The sequence below is a fragment of the Leptonotus elevatus genome, chromosome 2 (assembly GCF_054856555.1).
Source record: "Leptonotus elevatus isolate MCC_2025b chromosome 2, RoL_Lele_1.0, whole genome shotgun sequence".
Classification (NCBI taxonomy): domain Eukaryota; kingdom Metazoa; phylum Chordata; class Actinopteri; order Syngnathiformes; family Syngnathidae; genus Leptonotus; species Leptonotus elevatus.
The window spans coordinates 29,213,580-29,238,628 of NC_141240.1; the positions used below are offsets into that span (position 1 = coordinate 29,213,580).

The window sequence follows — 25,049 nt, forward strand, 5'->3', positions numbered from 1 at the left end:
TAACATATCCTGTTGATTTAAGTCGCACCTTCTTATTCATAGAAAGTGAGCCTTGAATTTGGGAGCACAAGGCAAGACTTGCCTTTTTAATCATTTTGAATGAGCTCTTGTCTTCCCAAGGAACCCGTGGGGACCCTGCACTCCCAGGACGTCCCTGGTGTGTCATACAAAGAAGTCAGGCCACATCACCATCACTCGCGTCTCATTTCTCGCTGCTCCACAGCTTGAATGTAAGACATCAGAGGCCTTCAGCTTGCAGCCCGGAGAGCAACGCTGAATGAACACCGAAACTGGGACACTGCCTATTGACATATTGCACACATTAGTCCCATTTAGCAAACATCTCAAACGGAATCTCAAACTATGAGCGCCTGAAGCAAGCAAGGCAACATCTAAACACTATTTCCATCTAGCCGTAAGAACATGAACAGCGGTAACAAAAAAAAAATTGTCATTTTGCAGCACATGATGAAACATGCAGTAATTTGAGACTGACGAATCAAAGACAGTCAGAAATGATGAATAAAGCAGTCACATAAAAGTAGTGGTTTGGCTGTTGAGTATGAGTCTTGCAGCTCCTCTTCTTGTTCACCCTCCATTTAGATATTATAATTCGGTATAAGATTTTAGAGCTTACAATTACTTTTCTTCAATTACTAGCTGATACAATTTACAATATGCATCTACTACTTGCTGTCGGAGTGCGAATCTTTGAATGTCTCACAATTCGATTGGATTCCGATTTTTTTGGTGTGCGATTCGATTCAGAATCGATTTCCGGTTAAGAACGATTTTTGATTCAAAATGATTTGATTGGCAATGATTTTTGCTTCAATGTATACATGTTCAAGGAATCGTAACGATCTACTCCAGTCGGACTCGCTAATGCTAATTAGTGCTCTACTCGTGGCACTTTTATCACTCAAAAGAACGGCTCCACGCTGCAAAAAAAAAAATCAAACTTTTATTGGAATAACTTAATCGTGACTTTTTCCTTTTACTCTCTAATGTGGCTACAACTTAACAGTGTATCAGACCGCGTGGAACCACACTGCCCTTAAGTGGCCAAATGGGGTACAACATGAATAGCGCTCCCAATAAAGGCACACACAAACAAAGGGAAGACAGTATAAAATAATTGAAATAAAGTCGATTTTGGGACATTTAAAATCAATTCTGAATCGTACTAAATGAGAATCGATTTTTTGGCACACCCCTTACTTGCTATATAGAATATTTTGGATAGGGTATTCATTTTTGTAACCATCTGCATATTATTGCAATGCAGTTTTGTAATTGGATAGACTATAACGTTCTGGCTCAAATATTTATTTTTATAAGTTGTAGAGATTTCTGAATATATGCCAGTCACAAGATGCATCAGTCCTAATTACACTCTTTAAACAAGTTTCCCTCCCTTGCACTGAACTAAATCTGTGAACAAATATTTATTTTGTCATATGTCACTTTTATTACTATTGCTGCTGTTGTGTAAATAAATCTGTCTTGTAAAGCCCACATTATGGCATTTGGCTTTAACAGGTGCCTCATGAATACATTTATCAAAACAGTGAGTTTATCTCACATTAGGTAGTAAAGTAAAACCGAGAATAACCTTTGCTTTACATTGACATTCGAGAGCCATGTGTAATGCTGCATGTGATCTGGAGTGCCCCTTTGTGCCTGCAGAGTTAAAATAATTGTTTTTTTTTTAGGGCTATTGATTTCATTTTTGGGGGCCTAAATGCCATGTCATATCGATTTAAAGGAACATTTAGTCAAAAACCAGATGCCACCACTTTCCCAGCCTAATGAATCTCAGGCTATTTGAATCCTGTATGATAAGGTTACACTGTGTAGCACGTACATGAGTGCTATTTTTTCACACAAGGCAGTTCTTTTATGTACCGGTATGTTTTCCTCAGATCTCAGACAGAATGCATCGGAAATGAACTGAGTTTAGAGACTGACTGCATTTTAACTGAGTATGCACAGAAGCTAAATTTGCAATCTTTTTACGGGGAGTTTTCAGTTGAGAGAAAAAAAAATCTCATTGTTAAAAATATATTAAAAATATGTTGTTTTAAAAGGTTTTGCCCCCAGTTACACCTTGATGTTTCCATGGTTTGATGTGGAAAACAAATATTGACTTTTTAAATGAATTTTTGAGTTTAAAAAAAAGAAGTGCAATCAACCCCCTCCTTCCCAATTCACACCGATTTTTATTTTTTTTGTGCCGATTTTCACTATTCGTGGGCCGGCCTTGTCGACTGTATATGAATAAAATGATCTGTGGGGGGAAAAATAGCCCTCTCTGGTCCCATATTTGACCTTTAATAAGCTTTTTAAGAAATTACATCCACCAAACATGGAAGGCACTGATGAGTGCACTCAAAGCGGGCACACCCCCGCAACCTTGCGCTGATCTGTCACCATGAGCTTCAGAAGCTTTGTTGAAACTATGGCAAAATATCCATCTCTGAAAAAATAATAAATGGTAATAAGACAAGCAAACAGAAGCAGAGCGAAGGGACCTTAGGCTCGTGATGGGATTTTCAGCTCTTTTCGGTGGGTCTTTTTGGCTCTCAAACGGCTCTTTTAACTTGAGCTTTTCTTTCAAATATTTACGACCAATTTAGCATACGTTTTGATAAATTACTTGGTGAACTAAGTATTTCACTCTACTGACTGTAAATAGCAGCAATTACAATCAAAATAACAAAAATAATGAGTAGTAATTTAAGTGCAACAGCAACAGCGAACAAAACAAACATTATAAGCTCCTCACCAGGTCCAGGATAAAATACCTCATTTTATTTCAAATTGGCATTCAGAAAAACTAAATACTTCAACTCTCTTCTTCTCTGTGTTTTATCCTCCTCCTCTCTCTCTCTGGCACGTGCTCTCTATGCAGTACACTCACTTGAATGCCCTCCCTCCTCCCCTTTCTCTTCCCATCTCTCCCTCTTTGAGCAGCGCAGCCAAACATCGCTTCAGACACGTGAAAAAGAGAGAGCGACATAGTAAGGGAGAGAGAGAAAACGAGGGAAAACGACTGAGGGAGGGAGTCGGCTCTCATCGTTCACTTCAAACTCTTTGTACCGGCTCGTTCGCAAACGACCCATCAATACCTCAGGCGGCTTAGAGGATTCATAAGTGAGTCACAATTAGCAACATTTATCCTTGACAGGTACAATAATCACCTCTTTTTTGGAATGCCCATATATATATAAAAAAAAACTGATTACATTTAGCATTATAGTAAAACTCCATTACAAATTAGTCATGCTGTCGATGTAGAACGTTAGCTACTTTACAGTGCTAATGCTAGCTTAGCGCAAAGATGGATAGACATGATTCTCGGTGACTCGCATCTGAGAATCAATCTCCAAGGGGATGAATTAGTAAAATGATGCTACATTCAAGCTAGCAGTTGTAGAACTGTAAACGTCCCCTGTAAGTATAGGGCTTGATTAAAAACGACAACTAAAAAAACAGATGTAAGTCAGCAGATGTGGCTATTAAACTCTGCTTTGAGTACACAGTAGACAACAAAAGCAGTAGATCGTGTGCTTTAAAAAACTTTGAGAATTTAAATCCAAACAAATACGTCCAAACCCTGGATGGATGGAACAAAAAGGGATTTAAAATAGGTTGTAGGACGCAATGAGAACATTTATGAATTTCTTGACGTTAGAAATTAATACAAACAAGTTTTTGAACAGAGGGAGCAAATAGTGTCGGCAAAGATTTTCTTACTCTTGTCCATGATCCTGTCTTGCCTTTTTTCCCCTGCTTACATCTTAATGTTAAGCCGAGCAAAGCATTACCCATATCAAGCCTCTCATCTGCAGCATTTTCTGGCAAGAAAGGGAGAGAAAAAAAAAGAAGAAAAAAAAAGAAAAAAAAAAGGGTCTATCTCGGCCAAATGTCAAAACTATTTCCGTAAAGCATCAGTCCCAGCAATATACAGTATTTATGAGAAGATAATCCCATGCAAACGATACACTGGTATTCATCTACTTGAATGACTTTAATGACACTTCATCACATATTAACATATGGCTTCATATGTACAATATCATCATTTGAATGAATTGACACAAATAAGGCATTTCAAGTATTGAAAACAACCTACAGGTAATCACATATTTGGCAAGTCAAGATCATTATCGGAGTCTCTGAGACGTTACCAAGTTGGACTGGCAAAGCTGCTGAAGATGCCTACAGGGACCAGAGAAACAAATGTACAGCATCAAGACACACAGGTTTAACTTGTAGTAAGACATCTCCCCTTTCCAAACATTTGTTCAATTATTCCGATTGGGCTCTTCTCGCTTTGGCTCCACACCACCCGTAGATAAAATTCTTGTACACAATAAAAGACAAACACTTTATGTACAATTTTTTTTCTTTACACAATGTTTAAAAAAAGAGCACCCTGAGGGCTGTCAACTCATTTACCGTCTCCCCTCTGGCCCCCCCCCGGGTTTCGTAGTAGATGCCTGTCAACTGGCGTGTGAGGTAAAATGCCAGACGATCTCCTGATTTGACGTCCCATCTCAAAGTTTTGAAAAAGTGATGAAATTATATTTGTAACAAGGTTATGATGATGATGATGATGATGATGATCCCGCAGGCAGCGCAGAACATCTGTATAGCCAGCAGCCTTGAGCGGGTTGTGCATTATGTATTCTACAATTTTTTTACACTTGAATCTGAGAAGTGTTCATGTCTTTAAGCAACAGAAAGTTTGTTGTATGTGACATTAGTTCTTGGTCCTTCGGCAGTGCTGAAAGGAAGAAGAAGAACATTTTTATTGGAATGATTAACACGTCAGTGTCATTATGCAGTACATGTACCTGGTGTGCTGCCCTCTACTGGTCACCTTTCCCCACTAATCTGTATCAAAGGAAGAATTTTATTGCATGATGACGAATGATCATTTGAAAATGTGATCATGCCCCACCACACATGTAAAAAAAGAAAGAGTTCGAGAAGATTATTACATGGGTGTGTTTCAATGCTTCGCTTGTTGACATTTTACTGAAGCGTTGTAGTAGAATTAGAAAAACCGTATGATTGTTGCTTGAGAAACAAGGGTCACCAACCTTTCCGAAGCTGAGAGCTACTTCTTGGCTAATGATTAGTGGGCTACCAGTTTGGTACACACTTCTGAAATAACACATTTGCTCAAATTACATAACTTGGCTTCGCCTTAAAACGAGGGGCGGTACGATTATCCGTTTAATTGACGTAATCATCAATAGGATAATCATGATGGATACATAACAATACTGTATATTTAACACTTTCTTTATATAAATCTCTTCCATTGTTTACATTTTCAAATGATCATGTGATCAACTTTCCCAGAAAATCACAATGCCCCATCACTGATGAGCTATTTTTTGAAACAGGCTATTCATGCGGTCCTTTGCAGCCACCACGTTGTTGACCCTTGCTTTAGAATGAAAGTAAAAAACAACAACTTTTTTTAATTTTATTTTTTACTTTCATTCAATGGTGGGCCACCAATTAAATACTGTCAGTGATAACATTACTCAACTACTGTATAACTGTTGATTAATTTGGGATCGATGTATTCCTTTAATCAGCATGCATCATGGTCTGTGTTTTTGTTGACTTTGTTTTGATTTGATTTCGATGTCTTTCATGTTTTGTCAAGTTGTTTTTTTTGTCCCATCTTCAGGTCTTGCCTGTTCATTTGGTTTTTGTCTCCACCTATTCTCATCAGCCCTGTTCCTTGTACCAACCAATCAGCTCCCTCCCTTTTCAGGTATGCCTAATTGTCTCATCATTTTGTTTTTATATAGTTCCTTGGATTTGATAAGTCTGTGTCGGTTTCATGTTTCCTGTTGTGGTCAGGGTTTTGGTTCCTTGCGTTTCTTTTCTTTGAATCTTGATTTTGGGGACCCTGTTAATTTAGTTTTTAGATTTTTCCAACTGTCTTTTTATATATATATATATATATATATATATATATATATATATATATATATATATATATATATATGGTGGTGCCAGACATGAAGGTAGTTGGTGTGAGAGCAGAGGATGCAGAGGATAGGGTTAGATGGAGGCAACTGATTCGCTGTGGTGACCCCTAAAGGGAAAAGTCGAAAGGAAAAGAAAAGTAGATTGCCCAACAGTGTCACATTTTTAACTAAAACAATACTACATATAATAAAATAGCACAAATGCAGGAAAACTCAGTAACAAGAAATGGTCGTAAATGAACTTTGTTTACAAAAGAGCACAACTGTCTCACATGGCAGAGATAATGATGTCATTTTATCATGATAAGTTGTGAGCAGAATGTCGCTCATGTAACAGTCTAAAGTAGCGTCTCTCCTTCTTAAAAAGTAACAGTCAAGTAAAACGTAAGAACTATGTTGCATAAAGTACAATTTATCCCAAAAGTTACCCACCACTGGAATTATGGGACCGTATACGAATGACTGTCCATTTTACCGCTGTCATCTAAAAGGTAGTACTGTAACAATATGTTAATTATTGTGGTTGCAGTTTTCAGTGCTGTACAAATGCACAACATCCTACTGGGAGATCTTTTTTAATATTTTGTTCTATGAAACAAAATGGACTGTTTGGAATATGGTCAGTAACAATATATAATGACACAATATTGTACAAACTAAGCACAATAAATTGTTAAAGTAATACTTCTCTGACATTGTCAATTCAAGCTGAATACTGTGGTGCCTTGATATACGAGGTTCATTTCACTCACACCTCAAAACATCTGTCTATAATGTTGTACTTATATATATAAAAAAAAACATACAGTAATGACATAATTAAATACAATTATTAGTTGCTGTTTTTTCACCAAAGGGGAATAAAACATGTCTGTGAGTATTATTATATTATCTGCAGAGGTGGGCACTTGCGTCAATTCCCGTCAATGACGATGCCCACCTTTTGACGAGCACTTTCAGCGAATGCTTGATAATGAGAAGCCTCACAAAAATACACGGAATGAGAACGAGGCGCTCGGTCTATTTTGTCAAGGCTAACCGGAAGGTGGGCATCGTCAATGACGGGAATTGACGGAAGTGCCCACTTCTGAATCTGTGCACCTGTGTTGCTTTATGTTCAAATATGTGTTGGGTTATGAAACCACAACACCGATGCTATTAGTTAGCCCATCTGTGGGTTTTTGCAGTGTGTCAAAGTATGAAGCTAACTCACTTCATAGTTAAGCAAACGTATGTGTTTTGGTTAAATACTCAATGTGTAATTCTCTTTGTTTTATGCTTAGTTTGACAGTGAATTTCATCTTGGAGTGGCATTAAACAGCTTGAAGCGTGTTTGCTTGCTGTGAAGTGAGTTGAGTTTACGCCCACCACACGGCGCTTGTATCTCAAATTTTTGCTGAGCAGAATGACGGCTCAGATCTGGAAAAATATGTAAATCAGGCCACTTGTTTTTCAAAACACCGCTATAGTCTTACCTGTATAAGGGCGCATATTTTCATACTGCCCCTTCAATGTGATTTTATCAAATGGAAAAGCCAGTGAGTGTATATTCAAACTGCAATTCTTTCCATTATCAGAAATTACCTGCAATTCAAGCTTTGCACCGACGACGTTCAATTGCAAGCGTCTGGCAAAGCCTCAGTATGTAGATGACGTTGTGTATGGCTGAGTGTTCTGGGTGGGGGAAGAAAGGCCAAACAGGTGTTAGTGACAGTGACATCCGCCGGTAGTATTAAATGCTAAAGCCTTTTTTCTCGCTGCGGTACATTTTTCTGCCTTAACGTCTTGTTTCCTGCGGTCAAGCGAGGTTATCTTACCCTGGTGGTCTTGATCTTGTTGCCCGCATAGCACATCCAGCCTGAGTTGTCAGGGAGCGTCTTGCATTCTTCTCCCTCCAGGCAAGGCTCCATCTCACACCACCACTTCCCAATTACTATGGACGCTACGGGCAGCAAAGACAAGTGAGACAGTAACGTAGGTGTCTAACAAACTGCAAATCCAGCGCCTGTCAGGCATTTTAAATCGAACACGCACGCACGCACGCGCTTTGGTAACCTGGACAGAATTTTTTCTTGTACTATTTTTTTTTATACCTACTTGAATATTATTTCTTGATTAGATACAGCTTCGTTTTAAAATGAACAAAAGGGTGTGAAAGTGGTGATTTACAAGGATTGAGTGCTAGGTGTGAGTATAATGTGGCCCACGTTTATGCCAATGGGGGAGAAAATTGCCTTAAATACAGGGCAAGTAGACAGTAAATGGGTCATAATGTGCTATGGTGAGAGTCTGTCCAAGCTGAGATTGACATATTTCTGAAGGCTGCCGCCAATTTGCAGATTGCAGGTATATTTGCAAAAGGGAGTAATGATGAAAGCTGTAGATGAGAGAGGTTCTATAGTTGACAGTGTGCCCTTTTGGTGTGTGGATAGCGCAGCTGACATTTGGCAAAATAGTACAGCGGCATTCTATAACAACCCACTCATTCAATGTTTGTCACTTAATTGTTGTTTTTTTTTTTTTTTTTCTTTTGCCCGCGGTGCACTAAACATTAGCATTATGTCTGCTGTCATATGTAGGCATGGGCCGATATTAGATTCTGACGATATAATAACTGTGAGCAACAATTTCACTCTATCACGGTATGACAATTGCAGTTCTAAAATGTTCTTTAAGAAAAAAAAAGTGTTAACAATTGAACACAAGCTGCTTTATTTTTAAACAACAAACAGAACATTTTGTACATTAAGAAATTAGTCTCATGTTAAGTTTAAATAAATAAATGAATAAATAAACAAACAAACAAATGAATGTTAACATTCCTCTTCTGTCACTGTTGAGCTACTTTTAGAACGGACCCATGGGCTACTCATGTTGTCCTTGGAGCCAACTAGTACACGACGACGCCTAAACATGTACATTATTAATAACAATGCAAACAATGTCTCCGCCCCCTACCCCTCCTCCTCAATTCATAACTCTCTAGAACGAGAAACAAAAACTTAATTGGAGGCAATTCACTTCAAAGCTGTTTATTCAACTCATTTTGTGCTCTGATTAGACATCCCGTGAAAAAAAGAGAAAAGGTAGAATTATCACTGTTGTTCAATTTGGAACCCTTGAGTGTGAAGCAGACATGCTGGCCACACTGTAAAAATTATATTCTTTCTATTTTATCCCCATTTTAATCCACACTATTTTGGTCATTATAATAGCATTGCTAAAACAACACTTCTGCTGGCTGTACTACTCACCATCAACGCATGAAGGTCTGTTCCTGGTGGTTCCAGCCACCTTTCCCGGCAGGCAAGAACACTTGACGGTTTGTGAGCGCTCCTCAATACGATTCTTATTGCAGCATCGGTGAGCAGCAATTACTTCACACGTGCCCCCCTCTGATGAGGGAAAAAAACAACAGTACATTAAAATCGACATCTCAGGGGGGTGAACTAAAATAACACTCTGCTTCCCGAGAGCGCCTTTGTTTGTGTTTCCTTTTTATTTTATCCATTTAATCATATTTGTCCTCGTGTTTGGAGTTTGCATCATTCAGGTGAAAATGCTTTGTGTGAGCAATATTCATCCACAAATTCCCGTTACATGAATCATTTATAATAACTGCCTAATTTCATGGGGCGAGCGCACTACAAATATCACTGTAAACACGAATAATAAGTCTGCGCCGTACACTCTTTGAGGAGCCGAAGCCCCTGCAGCTTATTGACGTGGAGCGATGATGAAGAGATATGTGCGCGCGTACCTAAAAAAAAAAAAAGCCTTTCTATTAGTGGGAGAAGAGGTCTGCTTCAGGGTCATCATGAATATGAACACGTGCAATTATCAGCGAGCTGCGCCCCAAAGGATGGGAAGCCTGGACCGAGTGCAGTCGACCCACCTCGACCGCCGGGTCTCTCCCACCCACCGTGTTCAGGCTCTCCACTCCTGAGAGTAGTGCTGCAAAAGGACCATGTGACAATTACAGCCGCCAGCGTGACACAAGATCAAGGGGGGCTGAGAAGAGAACGAGGTGAAGGGGCCCAAAGGTGCAGCTGGTATATTGGCAATAAAGTGATGTTTGACAATGAGCTGCCGCTTTGGTGAATGTGCCCTAGTTTGCATGTATTCCCCTGCTATATTTGAATATTTCCTTTTTTGCGAGTGTGCTCAGATGCAGAAGATTTTCCTAGAAGCAGCCAACACCTTGATCAGTCATAATCTTATGTATTCATTCCGCCAGGTTGCTTCATTCATCCATTCCCTGTGGTGCTTATCCTATTCAGGGTCACATGAAAGCTGGAGTCTATCGCAGTTGATTTAGGTGTCCTTGGACTCATCACCGATCACAGGGCACAGTATATACATGATGTACATGTTATGTATATATATATATATATATATATATATATATATATATATTACAGTACGGTATCAACAACACTCTGCATGGGATGGATTTTTATGCAAAATGGGAAAGTGTACTGCGGTCTGACGAGTCCACATTTCAAATTGTTTTAGGAAATCATGAAGGCCTCCAACGAAGAAAAGGACTATCTTTCCATCTATCTATCTATCTATCTATCTATCTATCTATCTATCTATCTATCTATCTATCTATCTATCTATTTATCTATCTATCAATTCTGACCGACGACAAACGATGCATTTGTCAATAATGCAGCTCTGCTCAGCGTTTGCATTTGATATAGAAATGTTCCCAAATGGGTTTATGCGCACTTCACACATACTCCCCTAAACTCACTGGACTTGTGACTGCCACATTAATCTGTGACCTAAACAGGGGGAAAAAAAGGTTTGACCAAAATAATTTGAGCAATTTTTTGGGGTAATATTTCCAATTATATTCCATTTTTAAGGGAAAAAAAACTCTCTAATGGTAGTCTTTTACCTCAGATATTTATTCTCTAGAATATGTCCAAGCCACAAAAGCCAAGTCAGCCAAAAAGTAGCTTTAATTCCAATAGCACATAGTTCTGTGTTGACATAATGGTGCCATCATGTGAGCTCCTTTGGGGATTAGTCAACGCAGCCCCACTTGACCTGCAGGGTGGAAGTAGATCACTCGACTTTCATCCACTTGGTTCCCTCATTCGTCACACTTATCAAACCATTAGGATGAACTCCATGCCGCTAATTGTGGGAATTATTCTTCTTGGTAAGTGAACGTTTGTAAATAGACAAGATGAAGCCTTGCTATTTTCTCTACTGTAGCCTATGCTTTACTATACGTTGCTATATTGGGAGCAATGAAAGAACAGTTTCAGGTCATGTTCCTGCCAATTAGGTGTCAGCTCCAAGTTACTTTAAAAAGTAAACCAACTACGATTTTGATAGACTTTAATAGGTGCTGGCTGACGACCAGACACATTTCGTTTTTACGAATAAGCAATGAAATAACCATAAAATAATGAATTTGTGGGTTTCGGGAGAAGATGCCACTGGGTTTAATTCTTAGAGCCGGTCTGGCTGTCTGATGCATTCAACAAAAGGGCATGCATGTGCAACGTTAATCGTGATGTACCAGCGGAAGCAGTGGGGCATCATTTGAAAACAACAGCCCACAGGGGTTTGTTCTTCTTAATGCATTGCCGTAATTGCAGAAGACAGCCCCAGATTTCGGCTTTGATCTATTAAAAAACACGCGGCGCAACAGAATTAACTTGCATTGCTTGTCGGTAGCAAACAGAGCAAAGATAACTCTATATTTGGAAATCTTCACCTCCGAAGAATACATTAAAATCAAAAAGTAATGCTCATCAGCGTGGTATCTCCAGCAGGTACACCCACAACATTTAAACTAAAATGATGTTGGATGTTTGTCGTAAATGTTTCACAGGAAGACGCGTGGCGGGTGGTGGACGAGTGAGAGTTGGTGCTGTATAAGATTATAATTGTCTTCACAGTCTGTGTGTGCGCGCGCGCGTGTTTTTGTGTGTGTCCAGGAACATTTTGATTGACGGTGTCTCAGGAATTTTCATGCGGCAGGTCAGAGTTGGTGCGCAAGGTCTCAACTGGAGCCGCTCTCTTTCTGGTGCGGCCATCTTCATTACGCTGAGGCCAGAAACTGTCAGGTAACGAGGCTACCACATACAGACTGCGCCTCCGTCTCATTTATAGCTCTGAAAAAGTCATGTGTTGCAGATGTACTCCTGTTTGTTTTTCTCGGCTGATTTGCCTGGTTTCTTACAGTATATTCTGTACAATGGAGTTGAGCGACTGGAAAATATCGAAATGTGGTCAAATTGGGTTGTCAGCTTGATCTTAAGTATGATTCAGAAGAAGCAATATTTTTGTATTACCCTTATATTATATTATAAGTGTTTTTTAACTTTGTTGGAGGTACTGAACTTCAGCAGTTTCCTATGCAGATTCACTAGACCCTGGGGGGTTGAATACAATTTAAGACATAGGTATACTGCAGGGTTACATGTTATAGGTACAGGGAGAGCTGACGCTCTTCATCTTGAATTCAGAAAAACATTGTGTTCTTGTATTCCCCATCTCCATGCAGTTTAAGGAAGTGTTCCTTTACTTTTGTTAAATAGGTAGTTGTGTTGGAAAATAATTACTCAACTCGGCATTGCAAATCATGAAATTAGGATGCTGACTCCCACCTCTCAACTCTATATTTATAGAGCATTTCAAAACAACCATGGCTGTTTCCTAAGATGGAACCCAGGGGCAGCAGCCACTTCAGCAGAGGCCCTAGAATTGAACCCTGTGGAACGCCATAAGTTCCATTATACATGTGAATTTATATTGCACATATTCATTCGACCATTTTTTTGCTCGACATAGTTAATATGTTAGTAGTAGGATTACAATAACAAAGAAATCACACGACGTACAATCACTTTGCCACAAGTCGTTGCACAGATAGGCCATTAAATGTAGCGTGATCACCTGCAGTCAATGATGGCCAAGTGGGGCGTGTCTTCACGAATCATTTGAGTCAGGTGTGTCTTGAACTCCGTCAAACCCCTGAGACTGACTCACTGAAACTCTGGGGTTTGATCGAACCCAGGTTAAGAACCACTATGAATATTATTACAACATATATAAGTGACACAGGCATTGTCAGAGGAAAGAGAAGTCAAGACAAACAAAACAAACAAAATTAAAGTCCTAATAAAGTAAAAAAAAAAAATCCATCCTGCCAAATTTGCATCATTAAAAAAAGTTGCCTTCAAAATCTTGAAAAATCTAACTGTACTATGACCTGGGGAAGAAAATGCTAAATACATCTTTCAGACTGCATTTAAGCTGCAGAGATGTATTTGATCAAAGCCTATGGGGACAGGAATATATCCCACTGAGTCGTCGCAGGGCGTTTCCATGCCGTGACAACAAGGTGCTCTAAAGCGGCCGCAGAAGTGGACTATTCAAAAGCAAGATGTATTTGAGTGTAGGCATAGCTAGCTAGCTAGCAAAATGCACGTCACAATTGCAACGAACAACTGCTGATGTAAACGAACACGCTTAAGTTCTGATCTAGTGGGGGAGGGGCGGCTCATGTCACAAGTGTGCCACGGCCAGAAATTTAACTAAAATCATGAAAAACAACATGATATCACCACAAATGAGCACTACATTGTTGTCACTTTTCAGCAATCATTTTCAATCATGTATAATTTATTTATAAGCTCCACCACCTACCAGTGTCCACCCTGAGACTGGGAGGTCGTGGGTTCAATCCCCGGCCGGGTCATACCAAAGACTATAAAAATGGGACCCATGTGACTGACTCCCTGATTGACACCCAGCATCACGGGTTGGAATTGGGGGTTTCTTGTGTTCTGGTGGGTGCAGTTTCCCGGACAGCTCACGTAACGCACGTGGTGTGAAAACGCACCGCAGCCGTTCCGCAGTCAGAGTGAATTGGCCGTTAGATGAGAGTGACAATCAGTGGTACTTTAACTCATTTGCTCCCAAAAATGTATAAATACGTCCTATTATAAATGTTTTAAGTGTCCCAAAGACGTATTTATAATTTTTTTTCACGTGTTTTATACGAGAGCATACAGAAGGCTTAGATGCAGCCTCTCAACTGCAGAGAATGGTTGAGGAAAGGGTAGTTATTACAAAAACAGCCAGCAGGTGGCAGCAGAGCAAAAGAGTTCAACCAGGGCCATGTTGAAAAAAGCTAATTTACCCACACTACAGATTTGTGAATAATGATGAAATTTAGCTATATTCCAATGCTAATTGCTGCAAAACGGAAACTCTACTTTTTTCCCCAATGAAAGAAGAGACTCTAATCTTTCGTTTGGTAGGTTACATATTTGTATAGCAATAGAACACAATATTCTGTGGGCCTTGCAAAATCAATGAAAATCCAGTAAAACAGCCGGGAGCGAAGGGGATTGCTTCAGTAAAAAATGGCTGGGAGTGAATGAGTTAAGTCTTTGAATTCACTTTACGCCTGAGAAGTGCCCTGGCTGGTCCAGCATAATTATAAACCACTGACTGGGGTCACCATGGCAATGATAGAATTTCTCCCTTATTGCAAGCCAAATGCCTGAAATGATATGAATTTGAAGAGGTTGTGACAAGTCAGATTTTTACAGACTTGTTTAAAGCGGTAAACCAAGAAGCAGTTTGGGGCAATGAAGCAAATTTACACAGGCACGCACGCACACACACACAGTTCCACTAGTAATATTGTGATGCAAATGAATGTTTATTCGCCCAGTCAAGCAATTTATTGTGTGACTGCTGAGAGACAAGCATTTAAACTAATGAAAAAAGTGAATTGCACTTTCATACTTTATTTCTCAATATGTGAAGTTCCATAACTGTAACTCGATCTAATGAAAACTGTTGTGATCGAAAGAACTTGGACCAACACCGTTGCTTTTTCTTGGCTACATCTTTGCTGAGTAATTTCAGTTGTAAATGAAAGAAACGGAAGACAAATATATATATATATATAATATAAATCATGACAGGGCTTTGTAGCAAGATGCTTTTCATCTGCTGTTACTGAGGTCAAATATCAACTTTGATGCTTAAGCGCTGATGTAATTCATTTTAACATTCTTACTGCAGATGTATCTGCCTTATTTCAGAGCAGTGAGCAGATTTTTCCAACATCACAAAACTATAATTTGCACAGTTTCACATCAAAGAATTTATTACCTCCTGTGATAGTGACATGGTTTCTAAGTCCGTGCGTTTTTGTAATTTACAAATTGCTTCGGGTCTCATCACATTACATAGATCATCTAACTGAACAATAATGGGGTTGGGGGTGGGGGGGACTTGAAATAGTTCCAGGCTTATCATGATGGCGCCTTGATTCATGTCAGCCATATTTCTTGTTCTTTGTGTGTTTTACTTCATCGCAAAGTGGCAGCTTAGCTACGGCTGCACATCAAGATGTAACAGTGTCTTGACAGTTCGTGTAAAATGTGTTTTAATATGCCCTCTGGCACAATATGCAATGGTGGATATGATTTATCCCCTTAGTTCAAGTACATGAAAATCAGTCAGTCCCTTTTCTGCACACATGCTACCAAAACCCTCGTGTTGCGCCAAACTATGGCACTGCATTAAACAATGATTACAGACAATCAGCAGTGGTGTCAAAAGTAAATAAATAAATAGATATATTATTCAACTCCTGTAAAGTCTGCTGGTTTACTGCTAGCAAGATTTGAATGTAGCCTCATTTAAATAATCCCCTTCCAATCTCTTACCAAAGCCGCACCCCTCAGCAGCGAACGAACACGGATGTCAAACAAGGCCATTAATAATGGTGAAAAAGTGTGATGTCGTGATAAATAATCACAGAGAACACCTCCAGCTTGACAAAATAGCGGCGCAAACATGACTAAGCTAGCATTACTAAACTAGCATTACTAAGCTAGCATTAGCACTGTAAACAAGCTGATGTTAGCCACGGTCCTCCCTCTGCGTTAATACGTGTTTTGGGTTGGGAACGAATTAAACTTGTAACTCAAGGCCCAAGTCATCATAACAATACAAAAGTACAGCCAACTGAAGTCAACACAAAATAAATGATTTACAATCACATGTTCTATACACCTCCAAATAGTCTAAACATGGCATTCCGATTAATATTGTGTAATATTGTTTGTGAATCCACTCGTTTTCATCCATGTCAGGGGACAGTCATTTTATTTCATCGCTGTTGACTGAAAATGACATCACAGAGCTTAAGTATAACAACCGTCACGACTCGCCTGTTTTCTAGATTTGTTCATGTGATGTTTGCAAGCAGAGCCCTTTGCATTGTTATGGCGTTATCAGTCGACAGCAAGTGGCATATGTTCAATGGATGGAACGTGCTCTCCAATTCCATTGGCTCCACAGTTGCAATTCCTAATGAATGTGAAGTATGTTCTTTTGGGGCCTGTTCTTCAAACGTGACAAAACACAGCATCGTGTGAGGAAAATTGGCCAGTCTATCACAATAGAAATGCCACTATGCAATGAATTGGCGTCGAGCGTAACGAGGCCAGACTTGGGTGGTTGTTTCTGGAGGTGCTCAGTACAGCTACTATTTCAATAGCAACACTACCCTTGCAACATGAACACACTGCCTGACTAGGTTATACTTAAACATAGTACGCATTATGTATCATTGGTTAAATTTTAATATTCCCAAGGCAACCTGCTGCTCAGCCTGGGCTTTTGGTACCAGTGATTGGCAGCACTCACTACTTCATTATAAAGTCCACTAAACGGTAACAGTATAATTTAGTTGTACACGGGTCCGTTTCATTTGTACAGTGGGGCGTTGAAATACCAGTTGAAGCCATTCCGTGACCTACAATTGCCATTAATCCCTTCTTGCCCCTGTCAACACCCCCCCCCCCCAAAAACGTTTTTAATGTGTTTTTTTAATAATAAAAAATCACATCCTATAACATCATCACACACAAAAAACTGCACCAACTTTAATAATTTCAAATCATGAATAGAATTGAATGATCTGTTTAACTAAGGATGTCAGCAGAGGTGGCCTACATCATGAGGTGATGTTTAAGTTATTATTATTATTATAATTTATTTATTTAAATTTTTTGGGGGGTAGGGTAGCCAACCCATGTTTTTATTTTATGGAAACCATTTATTGGAAGTTTATAATTTAACCATAAAGCAATTGTATCACTAATCAAAGTAAAAATTGCCCTACCCCGCCCCCAAAAAATTAAAAATAAATTACAGACATATGGAATGGATATAAAGTGGTTACTTATGGTTTGGCAGCCGTGGATTTGCTTATTTAGTTTTTTTCTAATATTAAAAAATATATATATTTTACTTTTATTTTATTTTTTTAGGGGTAGGGGAACCACCCCATGTTTTTTTAAAATGGAAACCATTTATTGGAAGTTTATAATTTAACCATAAAGCAATTGTATCACTAATCAAAGTAAAAATTGCCCTACCCCGCCCCCAAAAAATACAATAAAAAAATAAATAAAAAATAAAAAATCTTGTATTGCAAGACAAAACTATATTTCCATTGTCCACAGTGGTATTTTATCTACGTGGTGGAAATGTGACTGGACTGCCCTGTTTTTGCTTCCAATTTGCTTCCGATGCATGTGGTGTCTGAATGAACAACAAGTGTTTTACGCGGATGCTGACAAAGTCAAGGCCTGCGTCACCCTGCGGTTAATTATTTTCATTTTGAAAGTCATTTAAAAAGACACCGCAGGTTCCGATCTCCGGACCAATGCGGTCTGTGTTTCTGAGCAACGTGCCTGTCACCTTTTAATGAGAAATGCATCCAAGGTGACCCATAATGGGCTCCGCTTTCTCCACAAGCCAGCAGGCGACTGGGGCTCTGCCAGCAGAAAGTCAAATTAATGCAGATGGAGGACCAAAATATGTGACTGCGTGTTGTCAAATTATTTTCTTTATATATCTTCGGTGAAAACATAAATCCCTGTAGTGCTTTTGTTATTCCGGAGTGCAAGAGGAGTGACACATTGCTCGATAAACTGTGAGACAAATTTGTTTTGAAGCCGGAAAAAAGAAAAAAATGGGACGACAAATGTTGGAGTAAACAATTAAAGGAAAGCGTTAGAGTATATTTGACAACTGAAGTTGAAGTGAAGGCTTGAGGAGAATTTCAGATTAGGAACATGTCGAAATGAGGCGCAGGATAGAAACATCAGAACAAGTTACCAGCAAAGAGAACGTTGCAATTGCTGACAATAGCACACAGTGAGGAAACAAATATACATGATATTTCTGACAACATGTCAGCCATGGGAATGGACCTCAACTAAGATCTTTAAAAATCATAGCAAGTACCAAGTATTTCTTACAAACCGATGAAGCAATAATTGTGTGTTTTTCATTCGTTTCACACGACTGAGACTAATCGAAAGGCGCAGCTCTGGCTCCCTGTGAGTGTGAGGACATTTGTGGCTGTAACATATAGCTTGCAGCAACACACACAGCACCTTTTCACGTCCATTAAACGCATATAAACAAAGAGACACGCTCTACATGATCCTCTTCAGCCAGCCACCTCTCAAGAAATGCAACATTTAAAGGCATCACTGTGTCCTCTGTCACCGCAATGTCGCTCCCTTCTAAATGTCAAGTTGCACCCGTCCTATTAAAAAGCCCCCCCCAATCTGGCACACTTCCACAACTGCTATTTCACATTTCTAGATGGCTAGCTGTGATGAAAGTTCTACATTCAAAGAGAAGAAAAGGAAGCTGTCTTTAGAGACCAGCTGCTGGCTGGTCTTAGCGTGTGTAAGCCATGTAAATGGTGTAATAATGCACAATGCAATGGTTAAATGACCTTTGACGATGGATGACATGCGCACAGAAGGGCAGCTTGTAAAAGGCTGCTAAGATGCTGCTTTACATCCTGTAAAACATTTAACGGGCCCCATTGTGTGATGGTTTACGTTTTTGTCTTGTACTACGCCTTACATGTGATCAAAAATAAGGACTGCAACACTTTATTTGGTCTTTTCCGATGCTTAAAAAAAAAAAGAAGAAGCTGATTTTTCTCAAATTTATGACAGATTTGGGAGGACTTCACCAGTCAGCATCATGTCGGGTGTGTCCTGTCACCATTGCTTTAATGTACAAAGGCAACTATAAAAGTCACTGGAAGGCAGTGATATTCAGTTCAATACAAAATAATTGCTTATTTCAAACTCAAGGTTGATAAAATATGCACAATTTAAAGGATTTAAAGGGACAGCAATGTGAAAAATCTACTTTTTGGAGCTTTTAGCCATGTTAAAATGCTAATTCCAACACCAAAGACATCACCGAAGTGGTGTTTTGTTTTCCTCTATTCGCCCCCTATGAGAAGTTCTAGGTCATTCTGCTCTACAAGCACCAGCCCCTCCCAACCTGAGAAAATGAGCTTTTGGAACTTTTTGACGTCATTAGGTGTGGCCCCAACCCCGCACCGCCTCTGCAGACTAAACACACACAAACTTTCTCTGAGACCTCCATGTAATAGTGACAAAAGTAGCCTTTATCAGTAAACATTCTGTCCAAATTAATTCAAAGCAATCAATAATCAATAAATGTGACCGGCTGATGGACGACGCCTTTTGCTGGAGGTAACAACAACACAACTTTAAATAACTTTAAAATGGCGGCATTACTGTGGGAAATTAACGAAAAAGAAGGTGCTACGGACGAGGCACTGCCGCCGTAAAGTCAAAACGACGTGGGTCGCGTGCGATGTAGCTCGGGGACTCTCCCGCACCTGCTGAAGCCGCACCCTCGCCTGCCTGCCAAAGTCAACTCGGCTGTGGATCGTTTACCCCCTGCCTGGACTTGAACCCCCTTGCTCTGCTCCTCACATCTATGTTTACTGATTAAAAGACTCACACGTGACTCTGCCTTCCTCCCGGGTCCTCCTCTCGCGCCTTTGAACCCTAGCAATAACAATTCATAAGTTGTTAGAAAGTGATGTGCTCATAAAAATGTCATCATTTATTTGTGCAAAAGAGTCATTGAGCGGACATGGCGGGCACGTGACATTAACATCCTCTTCAACTAATCACGTTTCCATTTCTTGAAGGGTAATGACAAAGTTTGATAAGTAACCATGCTGCCCATACTGTCGCGAGAACTGACAAGCTTTTTACTTGCGAGGTACAACAAAAATGGTATCTTACAATACAAATCTAGCCATTTACCTTGACAGACAGACAATCAGCAAACGTGGGTCGTAATGAGCTACTTTTACTCTATTACATTTAGTCAATTAACTTTTTGGATGCATTGTACTTTTAATGCAGCATACTTGACATTTCTTGAAATGGTACTTTTTACTCCATTGGACCGTCGGCTTTGTCAATCAGAGGCTGTAAGACACGGAACACTATAGCCTAGCGCTCAACATCAGAGAATGCCCCATTTTCAAGACCGAACTCAAAACATGGCAAAAAGCAAATCAGTCATGTAATCATTACTTGGACATTTAATCATGTTTTCAATCAATATTTCTTGCTTTGTATATTGTGCTTTTTTTCTCCTTGATATTTTGTTTATTCTGTGATCTGCCAGGGGACAACGGATGGAAATTAGCCTCTGGCTATAATCCGGTGAGGTGTGTTTACATGCATGTGTCCCGTGGGATGTTCATTAACATGCAGCGTCCTGACTAAATAAATAAATTGAAAGTGAAATTACATTCAGCTATTTTCCATTTGTTACTTGTGTTATTGTCTATGAATATTTATTATTATTTATAATACTTCACCAATCCATAATTAAACCAATAATAATAATAATAATAAATGGCCTAACAGTGATGTGACAAAAGCATTGTTCTTCTTGCAAAGTGCAGTGTTGCCACGCCTGTTAAAATAACCCCCAAAAAAATTGTGCACATTCAAATTAAGGCTAGTTTTCACCTTGCAGGGGGCGAAGCTGCTTGATCATTTGCCTGGAAAATCCTCGGCGCGCAAAACAAGAAGGTCAGAAGTGCGTGATAGAATATTTAGAAACAGGAGGAACGCAAAGTTATCATTAATTTAACAGTAGCTTTTGTTCCAACAGCAGAAATGTTGAATTAAATAGGAACAGCGCCTCCACATAAAGCCACACAGGTGCTGCATGTAGAACCTCTGCAAGTAATTACGGTGAGTCTGTACTGTGGCGGATCCTTTCATTCTTTATGCAAATACCCGTATCAACAGTGGACAAAAAAAAAAAGTCTACACACTTTTCAACAGTGGTGTGTAGAATTTGTATAACCACTGGACGTAACAAAGGAGACATTGATTCATTTCGCCTTTCATGTAAGTCAGCAACTTCTATTGAGTGACCACAAATGCAGTTACCGGTGGCTAATGTACAGGATTGTGCTATGGAACTTCCTGTCCCTGTCTAACACAATTCAGACTAATTAAAGTTTAATACTAATTACTTCTTACAGTCGCCATTACAGACGAATTAATCTAAAAAATTCATGATGTGCTGTTAACTCTGTTTAAAAGCCACTGATTCATTCTCAGCTCCTAATGTTCCGCAGGCTTCCTCAAACAATGGTGGGATGTAAGAAAACCACTTATTTAGCTTGCATACAGCCAAAATAATGGTATCGCTAATAGTTTGCTTTGCTATGCACATGGAAGCAGAGCCCTGGAGTAAGAAGGAAGGCAGTCAGCTAAGCACTATGACACATTTGGAAAAGTGCTGGCAGCCAAGAAAGTAAAAACAAATCCTGCTAATACCACGGAGAGGATGTTTCATACCTGTCAGGGAAAAAGTAGTTGGAAAATTCCTTCATTATTCTAATAGTTTATTACTTGGCTTGCAACCAAAATAGGAAATTCAAAGGGTGGGGCAGCATGGAGGTATAGGGTTATCATCCTTGGGATAAACGAGACAGTCAAATAAGTAGCAAGTTAAAGTAAATAAGAGAAAATAGAAAGTATATTTATAGTATCTATATTTTTAGCATGGAATACAGCATTTGTTAGCAGGTTAGTGAACAGCAACACAGGCATACAGAGTATGTTCGGCTTTTTTGCCCTAACCCCGAAATATGCGCTATAATTAATGAACATCAGCACGAGTATGAAGAGACGCTTGTTTATTTTAGCTCACTGTCACAGTGATGATGCTAATGTTTGAGGAACACGCCAGAGAAGATGAGAAATGATTTGATCTGAGACGATTTTGATGGCAGAAAGTCTGAACATGAGGATGCGCCTGAAGCGACTGATGAGGCGTTTTACTCAAAAACAGCCGAGGACACGGCTGTCTCAGAGGTCACGAGGATGACACATAACAGTTCGCCTCATGCTATGTACTAAATGCTGCGCTTACTTGCTATTTGTCACGAGTGCTAAATGTTCACAGCGCAATTGTGCAGTAAAGAAGGTCACTTGAAGATGAGTTCAAAGTGATGTAGAACAATACTCCCACAAATTTACCTATTTTGATTGTGAATGCTTGAGGCAATGACCTCCCACAGCCACCTTATCCCCCTATAGGCTAAATATATAACTTATAACAATTCTGTCTATAGGTTCTTCATCCGCCATGTTAGGGGTTGCGATCAGGAGGTTTAAACCCAAGACTAGTAGACCAACCCATATTTGTTTTATTTTGTTTTTTTCTTTCTAGCCCTCATCAGGTAAGATCAACTGTCATAAGTTTACAGTCTCCTTAAATGTGTTAAAATGAGGGCTACAAAAAACGGCAGTACAAATGTTTTCTTTTAAATTTTGAATGCAGAGGCGGGGTCACGACACGATGACAAAGCCGCCATGAACAACAACAATCTCAAACATCTCCCCACCTAACTGTGTGAAAAAGACAAGTGGAAATAAAACTGACTTCTAACCAACTAACTAACTTCATGAGCCGCAATAGTTGACAGCTTGGCTTACTTTAGCTAAAACAGCACTTGCTTTGCCTAACATTAGCCTAGCCGTTAGCATGATGGAAATCAGCTTCCATTCCGGTAATCAAAGGATCCTACATGGCAACAACTGAGAAATATCCAACATAAGATATATATTTGGTAAATCTGCTTTAGTTAAGAGCACTGAACATTGAAAATGAAGATGTAGCTTATGAACAGTATGTATTTGTGACATGCATTTCCAAACATTACTAAGCACTGAAGCTTACTTTCATGGCCTAAGTAATATCAGCTATGCTGATTTGTGAAAGCCACAATCTCCATTTTTTTTTCTTCTTTTTTGACAAATGTTCCGTCTTCTAACCCTAATTCAAAATAGGTGCCGGTGAACGATTGCACACCACAGTGCCATTTAAAATACAGTATTTATGAGAGCTTTAAAAAAAAATTGTTTTTCCTTAAACCAAACTGCAAAAACATTTTTTCCTCTTTAATTTTTTTTTTTTGTGAGAAATCTTTTACAATTTAAGGTCTTTGAACTTGCAGCCAAACTCATCAATGAACTTACATTTATGACAAGGAGAAGAACAAATCATGTTTCAAGTTATGAAGCCTTCTTTAATATTTGTTGCATGTTTTGTGTAGGGCAGGCACCATTTGGCAAAGAGGCTGGCTAATTAATTAAGCTGTGGGCAAGTGAAATTCATTTTTGCAAAGAAGCGTTAGCTGCTACACATTGGCTGAAAAACTTCAATTAAACATGCTGTTTAAACAAATATCCAGAAGCTTAGAGGAGCACTTTTATGAATTATTCATAAACCATAAGACGAATAAATGGCAAACACTGAAATATGCAAAAGCTATTTGTAACGATGCGCATACAATAATAATTAGGACACTGATAGTCCTTAGATTCATTTACTTTAAGAAGAAGACGAAAGATTTTTTTTGGGGGGGACAACAAAAGCAAATCTGTCTGAAATGATCTAATAACAAGAAAAGCAGACCTACAGTATATGATACAGCGCCTGCAGAAGCAGCTTCGCCTCTCCAGTAAAGTAAAGAATATCCATTTTGAAAAGGCAGTTTTACAACTTTCTTGCGCGCTACAAAAGGGTCAGTGGTCTCACATCAGAGTGGCGTGTGCAACAATGGCAAGAACAAAGCGGATATGCGTCGCTGCAGATGTGGTAAGGCCTCCGGCTGAGGAGGCACGACACTTCCCATCGGCACCACGGAAGCGGCATTGACAAAAGAGAAAGTACGGATGAGAGGAGGTCGAGTACGGATGGGGGGGTGGGGGGGGGGCTGTTGTGTGTCAAACTAATGTGCCTCCAGGATGCATTATATAAGGCTATTAAATTGTCATTGTCTAAAACAGCGCGCACAGGATATAACCTTTGTTTGTGACAGTCGAATATCCATTTTTCATGTCACTGTGAAGCAGCCAGCAGCTTCCTTTCTTCAAGCATACAAAGCAAACGGACACAAAAAAAACCAACTCAATTAAATCTCATGAAAAGATGAGAGAAGAGATTTGAATTATATTGTCAATGTAAAAATAATGAAAACATATCATTATTTTATTTTTTTTTAATGGATGAATTAGAGTAATTTGGGGTTTTGGGAAGTGTGAACAACGCCACTGATTCTATAGTGGCTCACTCATCTGACTTTGCTCGTTCAGTTACCTCTCAGGCAATGTGTGAATGTGAGTGGGAAAGGATTCTGTATTTTCCTTGTTATTGACTGGAAACTGACTGGTGCAGTCAGCTTGTCGTCCACAGTCAACTATGCTAACTGCAGCTCCCTGCAGCCCTGACCGAGATAAGCGTTAGGCTAGAAAATGGATGGAAACACAACAAAAAGAAGAAGAAATTACTTCAATTGCTTTGGATAGCAATAAAAATACCATCCTATAATATTATACTACATTAAAACATACTGTAATGACATAATTAAATACAATGTAAAGATTAAACATTTAAAATGATTAAACAGTGACATTTCTTCAATAGACATTGTGCTGCTCCTTCTGCTGTGTGTGACTTGGTCACTTGGGGGCAGTGTTAATTTTGACAAGAAATTTTAATTTAGTTTTAGTAATAGTCTTTTGACTAAAATTAAAGTTTTAGTCATAATTTAGTCACCTGATTTTATTTTAGTTTTAA

General features: G+C 39.2%; 2 protein-coding genes across 5 annotated transcripts in view; one reads left to right on the plus strand and one right to left on the minus strand.

Annotated features, from left to right (window-relative positions):
• Positions 1-20,692, plus strand: part of LOC147179512 (chemokine-like protein TAFA-4) — a 38,276-nt gene extending 17,584 nt beyond the window's left edge. Inside the window, exons 6-8 of one of the 2 annotated variants that reach the window (XM_086067886.1) lie at positions 5,714-5,800; positions 11,981-12,109; positions 20,568-20,692. The gene's annotated coding sequence lies outside the window, so the exon portion shown is untranslated. Of the gene's footprint in view, positions 1-120; positions 340-5,713; positions 5,801-11,980; positions 12,110-20,567 lie in introns of those variants that run through there. The other variant, XM_086067888.1, reaches the window with a different exon arrangement.
• The window catches only part of LOC147179514 (chemokine-like protein TAFA-1), a 31,111-nt gene continuing 10,076 nt past the window's right edge, over positions 4,015-25,049 (minus strand). For 2 of the 3 annotated variants that reach the window (XM_086067884.1, XM_086067885.1), the window contains exons 3-6: positions 9,275-9,415; positions 7,838-7,962; positions 7,605-7,694; positions 4,015-4,792 (exon numbers count right to left, since the gene is read on the minus strand). In XM_086067884.1, the coding sequence (XP_085924010.1) occupies positions 7,659-7,694; positions 7,838-7,962; positions 9,275-9,415 (302 nt within the window). In that variant the 3' untranslated portion in view covers positions 4,015-4,792; positions 7,605-7,658. Of the gene's footprint in view, positions 4,793-4,862; positions 4,903-7,604; positions 7,695-7,837; positions 7,963-9,274; positions 9,416-25,049 lie in introns of all 3 variants that reach the window. The other variant, XM_086067883.1, reaches the window with a different exon arrangement.